The following is a 16,930-nucleotide window of genomic DNA, read 5'->3' on the forward strand; positions in this document are numbered from 1 at the left end:
CAAAGGCAAAATCAAAGGGCCCACACACCCTTGCTTGTGCACCAACAGCTGGCTTTCATCGGTCAGACACAGGAGACGCTGGTGAAGCTGCTGACAAGAAGGAAGTAAGTTGGTTCACACTGCGTGTGCCAGGTGTCATTCCACTTTGTAATTTATTATCTCGGAATGTCTTCAAAACAGCAATGCTGCAATCTAATTCACATAGCACAGAATTCACTCCTTTAAAGTGTGCAATTGCCATGACTGGTATGGCTCAGTGGATTGAGTGCAGGCCTGTGAACTAAAGGGTTGCTGGTTCGATTCTCAGTCAGGCCTGGGTTGTGGGCCAGGTCCCCAGTAGGGAGCGCTCAAGAGGCAACCACACATTGATGTTTCTCTCCCTCTCTTTCTTTCTCCCTTCCCTTCTCTCTAAAAGTAAATAAATAAAATCTTTTTAAAAAATAAAGTATACAATTTATGGCTTTTATTATATTCAGAGGGAAATATGTGTAGCCCTCAATCACCACAGTCAACTCTAGAATGTTTTCATCAACTCAGAAAAGGACTCCAGAAATAAAAAGGAGCCCTGGTAAATGCTGTGTGGCTCTTGCTGCCCCCAGCCTCTCCGCCCCACCCAGCTCTGCCTCAGGCCCGCTACCCTGCTCGCCACCCACATGGGTCTGCCTGTTCCGGACATTGCCCCTGAGTGGGGCCATACAATGTGTGGGCTTTTGTGACTGGCTTCTCCCATTCAGCTTATATTGTTAAGGTTCGTCCACGGTATGGTGTCTGTTAGTGTTTCATTCTTTTTTATGGCCAAAGGGTGTTCATTCCATTTTTGCTCTACTTAGTTCCTGAAGGAAACAGGTCATCTATGTACACGGGATAAAATGCAAAAAGTACTAGTGGGTATGTAGTGACAAATGGATCCCCTCTCCTCCCCCTAGTGCCCAGCCCCAAAAGCTGCCAGACACCTTCTGAGACTATTGCCTTGAATTTTCAGAACTGCCCTTTAAGGGGTATTGTTATGTTCCTGATGAAGAAAGTGAGATAGGTAAAAACAACTTTCTCAAATCCAGTTAGACAGTGGCAGAACCCAGGTGCTGTGGGAGGTCTGTCTCAAGGTTGGAAGGAGAAGAGAAAGAATAAGACATGGGACATATATTTGAAGAAATAATGACAGAAAACTTCCCTAACTTGCTGACGGAGGTAGACTTGCAAGTCCAGAAAGCACAGAAGATCCAAGGAAGAGAAACCTGAAGAGGTCCACATGAAGACACATCATAATCGAAATGCCAAAGCTCAAATACAAAGAGAAAAGCGGTTACCTACAAGAGAGCTCTAATAAGACTGTCAGCTGATTTCTCAAAAGAAACTTGGTGGAACCCTGGCTGGCATAGCTCAGTGGATTGAGCACGGGCTGCAAACCAAAGTGTCGCAGGTTCGATTCCCAGTCAGGGTATATGCCTGGGTTGCAGGCCATGACCCCCAGCAACCGCACATTGATGTTTCTCTCTCTCTTTCTCCCTCCCTTCCCTCTCTAAAAATAAATAAATAAACCTTTAAAAAAAGATTACCAGAGTTAAAAAAAAAAGAAAGAAAGAAACTTAGTGGGCCAAAATGGACAGGCAAGAAATATTCAAAGTGATGAAAGGCAAGAACCTACATCTAAGACTACTCTGTCCAGCAATGGAATGGAAGGACAGAAAAAGTGCTTCCCAGACAAGAAAAAGCTAAAGGAGTTCATCACTACCAAGCCATTATTATATGAAATGTTAAAAGATTTTCTTTAAGAAGAAGATAAAAAAAATGAACAATAAAGTGGCAATAAATACATATCTATCAACAATTGAATCTAAAAAACAAACCAAGCACACAGGAAGAACAGAGACAGAATCATAGATAGAGACCATTTTGACGGTTGCCAGATGGGAGGGGGTGTGGGGAGATGGGTGAAGAGGGGAGAAGATTAAGAAGTACAAACAAGTAGTTACAGAACAGCCATGGGGATGTAAAGTACAGCATAGGGAACTGAGTAGCCAAAGAACACACATGCATGACCCATGGACTTGGGCAATGGTGTGGGGATTGCCTGAGGGAGTGGGGGGCTGGGTGGAGGGGGACAAAGGGGGAAATTGGGACAACTGTAATAGCACAAACAATAAAATATAATAATAATTTTTTAAAAGCCAGGACTGGGTCCTCCCTCCCCGCGGGCTGCAGGGTAGACGCAAAGGCAGCAGCTCACACAGAGCAGCAGCAGGGGCTCCCAGCACTCTGCTCACTGCTGGTTCCTTGCCAATTAAAATTTTTTTAAAAAATATTTTATTTATTTAGTTTTAGAGAGGGAAGGGAGGGAGAAAGAGAGAGAGAGAGAAACATCAATGTGGGGTTGCTGGGGGCCGTGGCCTGCAGCCCAGGCATGTGCCCTGATTGGGAATCGAACCTGCGACACTTTGGTTCGCAGCCCAAGCTCAATCTACTGAGCTACGCCAGCCAGGGTAGCCAATTAAAATTTTGAGAGGACATCTATGTGTTTCTAGTAAGGTCCCCAGGAGCTGTGTGTCCTGTCCCTAAAGCACGTTAGCATTCAGAGCAGCCTGCGATGCAGAAAGCTGTTCCCCGGGGGGGGGGCGGGGGGGGCAAAGCCAGACAGGTCCCCTTCTGCACGAGTCTGTCGGCCCCACTGGCTGAGTGTTAGGTGAGAGCCCAGGGCACGATCTGGACCACCAGCCATCATGGACAGAGACAGTCCAGCTCCTGGTGCATGCACGCCCCTGCCGTCAGCCTTCGCTGTTCTCTTCTCTCAAATGCACATCCCTCTGCAGAAGGGGGGATGTGGCTTACAAAGAAAGCTCCGTTCAGTACAACATGGGAGAATAAAAGTGGGAGAAGAAAAATCATCAGGTTTGGAACAAATCGGTAGTCACCAAGGCTTGGGGGCAGGGGGCCTGACTGTACCAGCACCACAGGACAGAGTGTGCAGGGTGGGGCGCCGTTCTGAGTGGTCCTGGGTGGGAGACCCGGGACCCTGAGCATTTGTCAAAACCGATAGAATGGACACCACCGAGGGGACTTGTAACACTGCACAATTTTAAAAATTGACACAGAACGCAGGACGGAGCACAGACTGCGATAAATGACTCTCGTGGATTACGCTTCCCAGCCCTTGGAGCGTGGGTTCCTGCTTGCCAAGGCTGGGCCTTTTACCTCTTAAGATTCTAACTCATTCTTCAGGTGAGGAAACTGAGGCCCCGAGATGATCATCAGGGCCAGAACGGAGCCCAGGAAGTGTCTTCTGTCACCACGCTGACACCTTCTCTCCGGTGCGGTTGGCCCAGGAGACTCTCAGTTAGCCCCTGTGTGTGTGTGTGTGTGTGTGTGTGTGTGTGTGTTGGGGGGGAGGGTGCTGCAGAGCCTTCCATTGAAGGAAAACACCCCCCTGAGTAAACAGGACCTCACAGCCAGCTCCTTTCTTTCCCACCAGGAGGTGGAGACCACAACTTGTAGGGGGTGGATGCTGGTGGGGAAAACATCCCAGGTTTATTCTGGCCGAGGACCAGTGAGGAAGAGGATGCACTGAACACCTTGACCTTGTGGAGTTCCTGAGCTGGCAGACATGGCAGTGGGGTGTGGGAAGGGTGATCTGGTCTCAGTCCCATGAGGTCCACATCAAGGGGAATGCACCGCACAGATCAAAGGACCCCTGAGAACCAACCGAGGAAGGGCTGACCCCCTGTTTTCCTGTGGAGCCGAGCTCACCATTGTTAAGACAGGTGGGAGCCCCAACCGTCCATGCGTTCAAGGACTGTGGTGACTTCTTCTGTCTCAGAAGGCTTTTGTTTGGTACTGAACAAATAAACTGCGTTTCTTTGGAATTTCCACTTCTCCATCAAAGTCCTTTCTTAGGTGATGTTGAAGAAAAGCTACATTGTTGTCCTTGTCATCTTTTTGAACCACGCTTAATGCAACAAGGTGTCCCAGGGGAGCTGGGCCAAGGTCCACTCTGCCACACAGAGGGGTGGCAAGAGGACTTCCCCTCCCCGCAGTCTCCGTGCCCTTGGGGCTGGGGTGGTCCTAAGTCCCCCCACCAGGACTGTGCCAGGTAGCACTTGGGTAGGCGCTCTTAAATGTTAATAGGTATCTATTCCAATCAGTTTTAAAACAAACATTTTCACTAATGGATGTCATTGCCTGCCTGGGATCGGACCAATACAGGGGGACATGGCAAAAATCTTGAAGATGCTGCCTAAATGACTGAAGTTTTGGAAACTCAAATAGAGTCCAGCACCCCAGTTACACTGAGAAGAGAGGCCCCGGGAGGAGCAGGGGCACAATGACGTCAGGGAGGGAGCCGACGTCCCCCCGTGGGGCCCAGGCCCTCTCTGCAGCACTCTCTCTACCACGCTGGTCACTTTCCTCTCGCAAATGACTCAATACTCTAGACAGTTTTGCCTTCCCAATTATGCTGATTTGGATATACGTAGCTCACCTTATGTTTTATTTCCGGCAAGACTTCCACCAACGTCTGCAGTGCCTTGTGGTGGGCCCCCAGCTGCACAGCACAGACACACACATGTTCATTGGAAAAGGTTGGGGACAGGGTGCCGGGCACACCTCATTCTCTGCAGGCAGCGTTTAAAAAGCCTTTCTTCGTTAACTGAGCATCACTCTCTCCATTAGGAGAGCGAGGCCCCAGCAAGAGATTACCTTTAAAAATACGCCTATCACAGCCAAGCCATTCTCTCCCATCACAGCTTCTTTGTAGTTCCGGTATTTCACGGAGTTCCAGTGAACTAGATGCAGCTGAAACACAGGAGAAAGAGAACTCACACCTGGCACAGTGCGGCAGGAAGCAGAGCTGTCGCTGCCCCTCCGTACGGCAGGCCTGCCTGCCCCTCTGCACGGCAGACCCACTTGCCCACGCGCTGACGTGAGGAGTACCGCCGAGCTGCCGGTTCAGGGATGGTGCCAGCAGCCTGCTCGGAGCCCCCAGAGGGCTGACAACATCGTGCACAGCAAGCGCCTCCGTGATTTTGGTGGGAGAGCAAGAAGTTCATTTTAACTTTATAAAATAAAAATGGGTGGTTGGATTTCTTTCTATTTTTCATATGTTTCAGATATCCTTGAATGTGCTTTGTAGGATCAAATAGAGGACTCCCAGTTACATTCGAATTTCAGATAAACAACAAATAATTTCTGATGCCCTAGATATTGCATTTTTTCTACATTGGTCACCCTCCCTGGAACTTCCTGTGTCCTTATTTCGCATCCCTCCTTCCGTTTTCCCAAGTCCAGATTCGGCATCGGGATGAACCAGATGACACAGATTTAAAACAGGAGCTTTTAAAACGGGGATGGCTTGGGAAACAGGCTCTCCTGGGTCACTGGCAAGGGGGGGGCGGAGCCAGGACCCCTGGGCCCGGTTCTGGGTTCCCCGTGATGAGAGCTTGGATGGCGATGCTGGGTTTGGCTCAGAACCTAGAAGGGCCTGGGTGTCCACACAGACTTCCTTCTACAGGAATGAATTGTGGAGGCCTTTCTGAATGGTGACCCAAACCCCGAGGCCCTCCCCACACGGTTGCCAGATCCTGGGGCCCCAGGATCCTCTGCTGGGATGCTGGGTCCGCCCGTGCTCTAGGTGGCGCCTCACTCCCAAGTCAGGTGTTCCCAGCCACGTGCACTGGGGCCTGAGAAGGTGGTGAGGCCCGTCCATAGCTGACCTGGAACCCCCCACTGCTGCCTTGTTGCAACCTCCCAGAAATGGAGGCAGTGGGGCCCAGGGTGCTGCCTGCAGCCTCCCTCCTTCACAGACACCATCTTGGGAGCTGGCTTCACCTCGCAAACCCCCACAGGAAACCGCACCCCAAAACCTGCATCACAGGCAAGGCCAGGAGGGATCTGACTCAGAGAGAGCTCCTGGCGGGTCCCATCCAGGATCTTGCCTCTATGCTAATAAATTACAACCACCTCCCTGTTCAAATAATTGTTCATTAAAAGCCATGGTGAGGATACACAGTTATGAAGATAAAAGGTGTGCTGTCAGATGAAAGAATGTTCCTTTTGCCATGTTTGTAAATATGTGTATAATTATAACTATAGATGTAATTCCCTACTTATAAGCTATCTCCAGAGGTCACCTCTGGGTGTGCGACTACAGGTGATTTTTATTTTTTATTTTGGCTGGACTCTAGTTTGATTTTAGCTATAGTATTACTCCATAATAAGGGCAACAAAAAGTTGAAAAAAAAACACAGTTCATAACTTGAAATGCATTTGAAATTCGGGTGGTTGGTGGGTGGAGGAAGGGACGGGTGTGTGGGCAGAGGTGTGATACAGTGAACACGGCAAAACGTTAATCATAGGATCTGGGGGGCAGCCTTGTGGGCTCTCACTCCCTGTACATTTTTTTCCATTTTTTTCCGAAGAATTTCAGAATACAATATTGGGGGAAATCTATAAGGCACTGGTTATCACCCCACCATAACTGCAAACACCAATTCCTAACATTTATCTGCTCGTTTTTCCTGACTCCCATTTTTGAATGTTGCAAATATCACTTTGTTCTAGGATGATCTCTATTGCAGAGATTTTTCAGATTCTCAGCAGGAGGCCTCAAATGCCTCGAAGGACAGGAAGGGCTGTCTGAAATCGACTACCGGCAAGCACAGGGCTGAGTGAGAAGCCGTCAGGGGCACAAACTGTTCTTGAACCCCAGCCGTCTTGTTCTGGTACGTTACCTAACGACTTAGAACTTCAGTCTCTTCTTCTGGTACATGAAAGTGCTTATAACACCCTCCCTTTAGGACCGTTGTGTGATTGAATGGACAGGGTGGCCAGTTGCTTTGGTTTGAGCACAGAGAGAGCCCCACATCCCAGAAAATCCTCCCTTTCTCCACCACTGGGATGGTTGGTCCTCCTACCACTGAGCCGGGCACATAGGGAGCACCCACATATTCACTGCTGCGGTGGTGACATCTACAGACCTCCGCTGGGTACACGTGGTCATCCACCGTGTGCTCCGAGCCCCACTCATTCGCTGCTCCCCAGTGGAAGTGGAACTGCTTCAGCCGGTAGTGGTTTTCCAAGGGGCCACCACTAATTCCTGAAAAATGAAACGAGTGGAACTTGTGTTAGATTGCCTGTTCGGTGGGCTGCGGTATCGCTGTGACACTGTGTACACTGAAATCATATGATTTCACTCCCGGTTGATGTCCTCCTGAAATGACAAACTGGAAGGTGGGCGTTGTGTCCCAGTCACAGGGCCCCAAGCCAGCCCTTAGGTCCTTACAGTAAATGCCTGAGAGAATGCTGATTCCAGTGCTGCCACCAGGTGGCGGTAGAGGCTTCAACCCCTGCCTGCCGCAATAAGGCAAAGAAAAACCATTTGTGAGATGCATGCGCGTCCTATAAGATCCAGACTTCCTTAATTTAAAAAAATGTTTCTTGAGTAAAAAAGGGGGCTTAAATCCTATCACCAAATAATTTAATAAACTAGTATGTAAAGAGCAAATTTTAAAACAAACAAATTCTGAGCTACAACATGCTACCTTTTCCACCATATCTGGTCTCTATGCAGTCTAGCTCCATCTAGTCTCCTCTCTGACCAGTTTATATAGGAACACTCCTTTCTAAGTCACTCTAACCCCCTGGAGTAGCCTCCCCAAGAGCTGTTAGCCTGAGGCACACGAGTTCGGAGAGCACCTTTGTGGCAGAATCTGGCTCTCAGCTGCAGAACTGTGGGGGCCCTCCAGAGGTTCAGGGTCAGGGCAGGGACTCTGTATTTTAATGACCTCCTTGGTGGCTCTGATGTAGACAGCTTAGCCCACCTCTAGTTGCACTTTGCTACTAGATTTGCATGGACAACTGCTACAAATACAGCGGTCACTATCGGGCACCTCGCTTTCCACTGGAGTGAGCTTGTGCTACTGGCTGGCTGGGACAAGTCCGGGAAACACAGCAGCATCATGGAGTGAGTTCCCGGGGTCCCTGTGTGCGTCAGCTCCTCTGTGTGTCAAATACGACGGGCTAGTGGTATTTTCTGTTTTGTCGTTACCATAGAAAGTATTTGTGGCAGGAAACACTGGACTATGATGACTCATGACTCTGCTCTTGATCAAGTTGTAAAGCTTCCCGCCACCTTTCTTGACTCGAAATAAGGGTGTTGGTGAGAAGGTCATTAGGCTCTCATCTGGTCATAAAATTCTGTGTTTTCATGAGATAATCTTCTATTCCCCAGATACGAATTATGTCTTAATTGTTTAAAATACGTAGAAATATCACTTTCCATACTAGGTATATAAAAACATTTTAACTCATAAACGCTGAATCTGTTGCTGGCTAAGAGTGCTGTGAGCACGAAGGAAGAAAACCTCTCAGATGGATTCAAACTGCAAGACTAATGGAAATGTTCTGCGGTTAGAAATACAAGAGTGGTGTTTTTTTTTTTTTTTTTTTTTTTTTTTTGCCTTTGATGAGTGAGGATACTTGAGCAGATCAGCCTTTGTAGTTTTGTGTTGTGTTTTAATTTATGATGAGAAGTTAAATAGGTTGCCAGTAATCCCTGAGGTGTAATGATTGGAGGCAGGATTCGAACCCATGTCTGACACCAAATGTGCCCCTTTCCACTTTACCCTTCGAAGTACAAAAGTAATCTAAGGAGTTATGGGACCATGATATGCAGGCAGTGGCGCTTCTGCCTGGCACTTTGTACCAGAGGTGGAGAATGAGTTTGAGCACTGGGCAGCCAGAGACCACGTGCACCAAAACACATCACTTCGTGACCAAGAGCCTGTTGTCTGACCAACTGCCCTTCAGGAGATGCCCTGGGCTCTGAGACACTGAGACTGGCAACATGCTTGCGCACACAGAAGGTAACCCCATGGGTACTAATGCACATCTGTGTCATCTTGTCCAGAACTCAAGTGTGAGAAGGCAGGGGTGATGGGTGTTTCATCTAAGTCAGGGAAAGTGGAATTGGACACAAACTGGTGGACACAATTTGTAAGGCTCTGAGTTAAATACCACCCAGTCAAGTTCCCAGGACAGGGACCATTTTTGCCTTGTTCATCTCTGTATTCTCAGCACTTAGTCCGGGACACACCCACTCGGGGCACCCAGCGGATGAGTGAGTGGGATTATTCAGCTCACTGATTGGTTCATTCATCCAGTCAGTAAGCTGATCTGTGTATCACAGCAGAATTCATCTTTCCTACAGCACCTTGGAACTGCCTGGGCTTTCTAGGGAATTCCACAGAACGTTATAATTATTTAAAGACCTGGATTTGCAGTTTAGCTCTAACTTGCTGTGTCACATTGAACAAGTTGCTCAGTCTCTCCGAGCCTCAGCTTCCCCACCTGCAAAATGAGGAGCATTGGCAGGATACATGGAAATAATGGCGGGGAAATCACTTTGTAAAGTGCTGCCAGATGATGACAATGATAATGATGCTGGTCACTGAATGTCACATAACCTTTCAGGGACTCAGCTCCTTCATCTATTTAAAAAAAAAAAAAAAAGAATGGGTACCTAAATGGTTTTAGTGGTCCCTTCTAGCTCAAGCATCTTAGAGTTCTATGTAGGCACCTATGTCTCCAAAAGGAATGATACAAACTGCATGAGGCATGTACTCGCCCCCAGATGGATGCCCGCCAGATCCCCACCAAAAATAACCTTCAGAAAATCGCTTCCCACTGTTGCCAACAACAGAGCCAGACCCAGAGACTGCAGGGATGGGCGGGGACTTGGGAGCACAGAGCCTGGCTTCTTCCTCTGGCAGGTAAAGAGATGCAGAGGTCAGAGGCTTTCCCAAGTTCACCCTCCAGATAGGCCTGGAGCCCATGGACCACAGCTCCACGCTCTCCCCTACCAACATCAAACTGCCCCCAGAATTCTTTATTAAAGAATCCTCTTACTAGTCAGACTCCTGCCTGTCTGCTGCTGGAAGACCCAGTAGCCTGAATATAAATGGAAGTCTGTTCTTTGAAACCCTGGGACTCTCCCACCACAGGAAGAATGTTCCTTTTCAGTGGGGCCTCCAGAATATACATTTCCTTCTCGTGTTCAAACTGACATCTGGTCGTTCATACAGAAACCAGGGACTTGCTGGAAACCTGGGCTGAGACCAAGCAAACATAACAAAACCCCCAGAAGCCTGCTGCCCCTTACTAGCTTTATAACATATAAACACACGTAGAAGATAAGCAAAACAGGAGCTTTTCTGCGAGGACGCGGGAGGAGGAAGAAGGTGTAGGGCAGGTGGGCAGAGGATGAGCTACTCGAGCTGGGTTGGAGCGCCCTCCTGTGGCCGATCGGTGGAGACACTCCAGGATTGGCCATTCTAGTCTATGCAGCCTCACTCCTACAAGAGCACATCAAAAAGCATGATAAATTCAAGAACGCCAGCAGATACGGACTACAGAGAAGAAGCTATAATTGTAATAATATCCCTTAAATTAGACCTGACCCGCAATGACGACCTACTAGCAAAGTGCCCATGTATTTGTTTAAAAACTGGGAAATTGTGCTGTGTCGCCCTTTCTGTAGGGGGTCAGGAGCAGGGTCTCTGTCAGATTCTGGCCCCATCTCTTCAAAACTGAGTGATCTTGTTCCAGTTACTGAATTGCTCCCAGCCTCAATTTCCCCACCTGTAAAATGGGGGCGATCCTAGTTTCGTTCAGAGGGGCATTGCAAGAATTAAGCGATGTGGTACATACAAAGTTCTTAGTATGATGCCTGGCAATTTGGAAGCACTCAAAGAACAAAGCCATGCATCCACTGGCATGTCTCTGTGTGGGATGAAATAACCGATTAAAGAAGCAAGGCTCTCACTGGTTAGCATCTCCTGGGTTCCGGGCGCTGTGCGCCAACGTCCACCAGCTTGTGTGACTCTCGGTGCCTGATGGCCAGCTGGCACCTGCTGTATGTGCTGCTACCTAACCAGCCAGCACTCACTGAGAACCTGCTATGTGCTGGGCAATGCACATGGTGCTTTAGGTCCCCTGGGGAACACGGAACCTCCTTGTGGCAGGTACTATTTGCTCATTTTTGAGATGAGGAAATTGGGCTCAGGAGTTAAGTCACGTGCCTCAGGTCACCCGGTAACCCCAACCCAGGCCTGCTTGAAGGTTCAGTACATCGGCTCACATTGCAGGGTTCAAGCAAACTGCGGTTTTTCTTGGAAAGTTAGGAACCCAATTTAAAGTTGCAGCCCTCGATTTAGGCAATCCAAAAGTGACTTTTTGTAATGACAACAGTGTCAAAAAAATCCCTTTCATAAAGCAATTTATTTTTAAAAAGATTTTATGTATTTATTTTTGGAGAGGGGGAAGGGAGGGAGAAAGAGAGGGAAAGAAACATCAATGTGTGGTTGCCTCTCACATGGCCCCACTGGGGACCTGGCCCGCAAACCCAGGCACGTGTCCTCACTGGGAATAGAACTGGTGACCCTTTGGTTTGCAGCGAGCACTCAATCCACTGAGATACACCAGCCAGACTTCATAAAGCAATTTAAAAAGACAAGCCCACTACATGAGAAGAGGGTCTTTAGCTTGCCGGCCCCAGCCCCCAGACTCTGCTGTCCGCAGGGCCTGTCCTCAGAGAGGAGGCCGCACACCGCCCCAGAGTTCTCCGAGAGCAGGATCAGACCCCACTGAGAAGTCACCAGGGAACTTTGTCAGTGACTGCCAGACCCTCCAAACACCCCGAGAACCGAAGGCACTGCAGGACGACTCCCCGCTGCAGTGCTCTGGCCCCAGATACTGCTGTCTCTGTGCTTCCAGCGGTGGCCGTCAATGGCCACCTATTTGTAGTCCGTTTTTACCAGGATAAGCAGGCTTTTGGCAGGCACATCTGTCTTAACATTTAAAGTAAGTGTTAGAGATGTTTGAGATGTTCGAATTAGTCAAAACTGCAACAAACATGACTTCTTTGCCCAGGAGGAGGCTGATCTTGGTGCCACTCTGGGATTTAGGAAATGTTCCAAAGCCGTCGAGCTCAAGGGCAAAGGGTTTCTGTGTGTTCTCCAAACCAGAAAGCTCTGTAATGCCCTCCAGGCAGTGGGAGCCCAGCAGGTGCCAGCACATTGTCAGTGTGGGGGGGGGCACCACCCCACTCCGGGACCCTGGGATGAGGGAGGCCAGATTGCTGCCCCGGAACTAAATGCTCAGGTCATCATGCTTTGGCTCTGGTTCTATAGGCGGGCAAACCTGAGCTCAAATCCTGGTTTCACGCAGTTCAGCTTTGCGTGGGTTGTTTTATCTCTCTGTGTCTCAGGTTCCACACTTTGAAAAAGTTAATGACACCTCGTTCATCGGAACATGGTGAGGATCAAATACAGTGATGCTTGCAAAATGCTCCCCAGCAGAGCCCCCGGCACCAGGAAGATCTCAACTAGCGGCAGCACTTTCTGTTACTGTTACTGGTATTATTGTTCTTGTTAAAATTATTGTCACCATCGCCCTGGCTAGGTGGAGGCTCAGTCGCTCCAAGTGTCAGCCAGTACACCAAAAGTCTGGGGGTTTGATCCCCAGTCAGCACATACCTAGGCTGCAGGTTTGGTCCCCAGTTGATGTGCTTATGGGAGGCAACTGATCAGTGTTTTTCTCTCACATTGATGTTTTTATATTCTCGCTGTCCCTTCCTCTGTCTCTAAAATCAGCAAGCCCTTGGGTGACGATTAAAAAATTTGTTTAGATTTTCATCAATATCATCATCAAAACAGAGATTTGCAGTCACCTGAAACAGCCACTCTTTGTACCAAGATAGGACCTGCCCATAAAGACACTGAAGGATAAACATTATCTTGAAAGATTGTCCATTAGAAGGGGCTCAGCCAGGCACAGATGCATAAAAGAGAAAAAATCATTCATATATTTAACAGATACTCACTGAGTTCCTACTGTGTGCATGCCCCCTGCTAAGTATTGGGGATCGGGAGAGAGCTGTCAGTTGCCATCCTGACCTCCTGGGGTGGGGAATCCAGGGAGGCAGGCAGACAGTCACCGAGTGATGAACATAAGCAGGTATGAGTGTTGTAACAGTCAGGAAGAAGTCTTTGGAGGGGACCTAAACTGGTGTAGGGCATCCCTGAGGAAGGGGTGGTTCAGCTGAGCCCCGAGAATGAAGATGGAAACGGTTCTAGGCAGCCGGGGACAGGAGATAAGAAGCCTGGAGGGAGAGAGAGGAGGAGGCCACCGTGCGGGCACAGATGGATGGGGATGGTCCGAGTGGCTGGTAGAAGGGGGGGGCGTGGCGGGGTGGGGGGAAGCTTGTGCAGGAAGCACGGAGAGATGAGAGATGAGTTGGGGAGCACAGTGCAGGTGTGGGCAGTGGCCAAGTAGGGGAGCTTCATTGACAGACTTTGAATGTTCTGGTCTTCAAAAATGGACACATCACGCAAGATTTGCCCAAACAAATCAACCGATTCCTCAATTCCCCCGGCATGCTGGCTGGCGTGCAGGGAGGAACCACACTGTGTGTGGACCGGCGTCCTTCTGGGCAGTTGCCCACCACGGTGGAGCAGCGAGGACCGCAGCACAGCCGGGGGCCCCGAGGCCTGGAGGCTGTGGGCCATTGCCCGTGGGTATGGTCCTCAGTCACAGGGCCAACATCAACAGCCCTGAGGAATGACACATCTCCATGGTGGGCTCTCCGGAGCGTGTTACAGGGCCCTACTCAGCCTCTCATTCAGAGGCCCTTGAATTCATCTTCCAAGGCCTCCACCATGGCTCCTTTCAAATCTCTTCTCTATCTTGCCTCCTTTCTATTGTATCTTGTCCACCATCTCCTGCCCCTCCTCTCCCGAGGTGGTCCCCCAGGTGGTCCCCTCAGCCACACACAGCCCCTCTTCTCCTCTTCCTCCTACAGGCTCCTCTGTCTTCCTCTCCTCCTCTTCCTCTCTACAGGCCCCTCTGTTTTTCAGAACCCTGGGCAAGTGTAGTGGCCCATTCCGTTCTACACACCAGCCTTGCACTTGGCCATGAGACCCTCCTTCTAGTGCTCTTTCCTCGGGCAGCCAAGTGTCCCGGTGGCCCTCGCAGGGACCTGGGAGGATCCTTTTGTCCTCCTTCTGCCCACCCGTCCTGAAAACACACGGAGTCCTCCCCAGCCAAAGAGAGCCGGACTAGGCCTGGCCAGCAGCTGCTTCCTGGTCCTCTCTGTGCCCCCGCTGGTGGAAGACACTAACAGAGCACACAGCCTTGCTTTGGCCTTCCCATTCTGAATGCACCACGGTAGGTGAAGCTATCGTTACCAAGCACTGTACCCAATTCACTGGGCACAGAGCTGAGTGGTTCGCTGGGGCCCTCTTTGAATCTTCCCACTAGCCAGATAGACGGACGGGTTCCAATCTGCAGTTTGCAGAGGAGGAGACTGAGGGTCGAAGAGGGCAGGTGATGTGTTCATGCCAGCTGGACAGTGAGTGCGGGAACTCAGCCTCACACCCTGCTTGTGCCAGCTCCAGAGCGAGGCCCTCAATACCATGCTGTCCCCCCACCCCCCGCTCCCGAGGAATAAGGTGAACCTTCCCCTGGGCACTGGAGGGGCCACCCAGGACCCTGTTGCCCCCAAGACGAAGGGTCTCGCGTGGAAGACAGAGGCATTCTGCCATCTGCCGCCCTACTCGCCCACTCAGCGAAGTGGGTGGGCTGCGGGGACATCAGGGCGCCCAGAGCCCGGAGTCAGGCCCACACTCACAGCAGGACTGGCCGCACTGGCTCTTTAAGACTCGGTTGGCAGAGAGAGCACAGGGTTTGGAAACAGCTCTGGGTCTGAATCCTGGACGTGGGTGTCCTTTTCCAACAAAGGGAACCACTTACCCATCTCTGGGGGTTTTGTGAGAATTAGATGCCCTGGAAACTTCCCTGGCTGGCACACTGGTGTGCGCATCCGAGCGTGGGCAGCAGCAGTGACTGTTGCTACTGCAGCCGTGTGGGCTTTGGTTCACAGAGCAGGGGGGTCTCGTCAAGGAGCCCTGGGACCCATCTGTGGCCTCTGACCTTTGACACGTTTGCTGCACTAGCATGCCCATCAGGTGGAAACGGCACTGACACTCATTAAGAAAAGGAAAAGGATCTTCCTCCATCTGTGAGGCAGTCTGTGGCATTTGACAGCAGGGGGCCACATGAAGCCCCAGCTGGGGCTGTTTCCCTTCACTGCCCCCTCCTCCAGCCCCGGCTCCCTGGGCCGCAGGCCACGCACACTCCCTGGAAAGAGCCGCTGCCTCCACTTCTGTTATTGGTCCTTGTGGCCGGTGTGAGCATCCAAGCGCCTGTGTCCCTCGCCCACGGAAAAACTGCTGGAACCCACCTTGCGGACGGAAAATGTGCTTGGCCTCCCAGTTCTGTTTTGCTTTGAGTTTCTGGTCCCGCCTGTTGGTGTTGCCCAGCGTAAGTCATCACATTTTATGCAAAACTACTTCTGCCCCGTGTGCCTTCTCTACTCACTTCTTTTCTTGCTCAGGAAGCATTTTCTTTTAGTCCACCCAGGTTTTTTTAATGTGTCTCGTTATTCTCAGTTTCTTGCTGCGAAACTATTTTTAGTACTTTCTCTCTTTCCACTGTATTTTCCATTTCCTGTGCTCTCGCAGCTCCCAATTTCCAACAGAGATGAAAAAAGAAGACAGATTAAAAAAAAAAAGACAGATAATCTGAAAAGGGTGGGACCAGAGGCTGGAAAAAGAGCCTGGGAAACGGAGTAGGAAAGAAAAAAGAGGGAAACTGGGTTCCACAGAAAATGACAAGTAAAGTAAAACCAGATTGGCTTGCGTGGACGTGAGCCACGGGAGGGATCACCCAACTAATTTACGTGGCCGCGGAGAGACACCAGCTAATTCTTTCAGTCTGTGGCGGGGTGGGGTGGGCCTCTCTGAACCCGATAGAGAAGGTGGGGAAGCCAAAATGTGGGGGTCAGGACCGGGTCAACGTAGAGGCCTGGCTGCAACAATGGGTGCAAAGACCTTGCACTTGGAGAGTGATGTGAATCAGGGGTGGGCCGAGGTAAGCCCAGGGTCAGCAGCGAGGATGTCAGGGCCAGTGGAGACAGCCCTGACTGTGCCTATCCAGCCTAACTTTACCTCTGGGAACAGCACCCCTGGGCCCTTTGCTCTGGCCTCACCTTCCTCCAGGGCAGCTCACCCTCTGAGTCACTGTGATCAGCTCACCCGAGATGAGTGACTGAAACGGGGCGATGGGGACAAGAGCTGGGGCCGGGGCTGCCCTTGCTGCGAAAGAGGTGCTACCCCTTTGTGCCACTCTGTTGGGGGGTCTACCAAGCTGCCGCCTGGGGCCACGGGCCACCATCCTTGCCCCACTCCAGGATCCTCATCTGGAAAGAACCCACGAGGGGAAGGCAGAGCTGGGGGTGGGGGCGGGGATTCAGACCCAGTCACACCCTGAACGTTTTGGGAATCTAAGCCAGTAAGTTTTCCTCTTCTTTGCTTAAGCCAGTTTGAGTTGAGTTTCTGCCACATGTAACACAAAGGAAGTCTTAACCAATTACAGTGAATGTCTTGCAAAAACAAGAGCAAAAATAAGATCTGAGGCAGCAGGGAGGAGAGGGAAGAAAGAACAGGACGGTGACGTGTGAGGCAGGCTCTTACTGGCTCCTGCAAACTCACCACGTGCATCTCTTCCTAACTCATGATCAGTGACTTTGCATTGGGGGGTTGGGATCATCTGGCTGTGCAGGAGTATTTACACCACGGGAAGCAGCAAACACTACAAATCATGGCTTCTTGTCCCCCTCACCTCCACCCACACCCTACACCCCAGAAAGCCAGCTGCTAAAACTTTATCAGGTCTCCATGTACTCAGAAGGGCCAAACTTATGTGGGCCTGGCTTCTCAGACAGCTGTTAAAGCACCACACTCAGACCACCGATCTCTCTGGGTCAAATCCAACATAGCGTTACCAGCATTCCGCTCCACCCTGGATGCCACGGACCCAGCCTATA

General features: G+C 50.4%; 1 protein-coding gene across 2 annotated transcripts in view; it reads right to left on the reverse strand.

Annotated features, from left to right (window-relative positions):
- CA5A (carbonic anhydrase 5A) overlaps nucleotides 1-16,930 on the reverse strand; it is a 33,511-nt gene that overhangs the window by 5,752 nt on the left and 10,829 nt on the right. For both annotated transcript variants that reach the window (XM_036012374.1, XM_028502067.2), the window contains exons 3-5: nucleotides 6,966-7,084; nucleotides 4,690-4,785; nucleotides 4,472-4,534 (exon numbers count right to left, since the gene is read on the reverse strand). In XM_036012374.1, coding sequence (XP_035868267.1) covers nucleotides 4,472-4,534; nucleotides 4,690-4,785; nucleotides 6,966-7,084 — 278 coding nt within the window. The remainder of the gene's footprint in view (nucleotides 1-4,471; nucleotides 4,535-4,689; nucleotides 4,786-6,965; nucleotides 7,085-16,930) is intronic.

Source organism: Phyllostomus discolor, chromosome 12 (assembly GCF_004126475.2).
Source record: "Phyllostomus discolor isolate MPI-MPIP mPhyDis1 chromosome 12, mPhyDis1.pri.v3, whole genome shotgun sequence".
Taxonomy (NCBI): Eukaryota; Metazoa; Chordata; class Mammalia; order Chiroptera; family Phyllostomidae; genus Phyllostomus; species Phyllostomus discolor.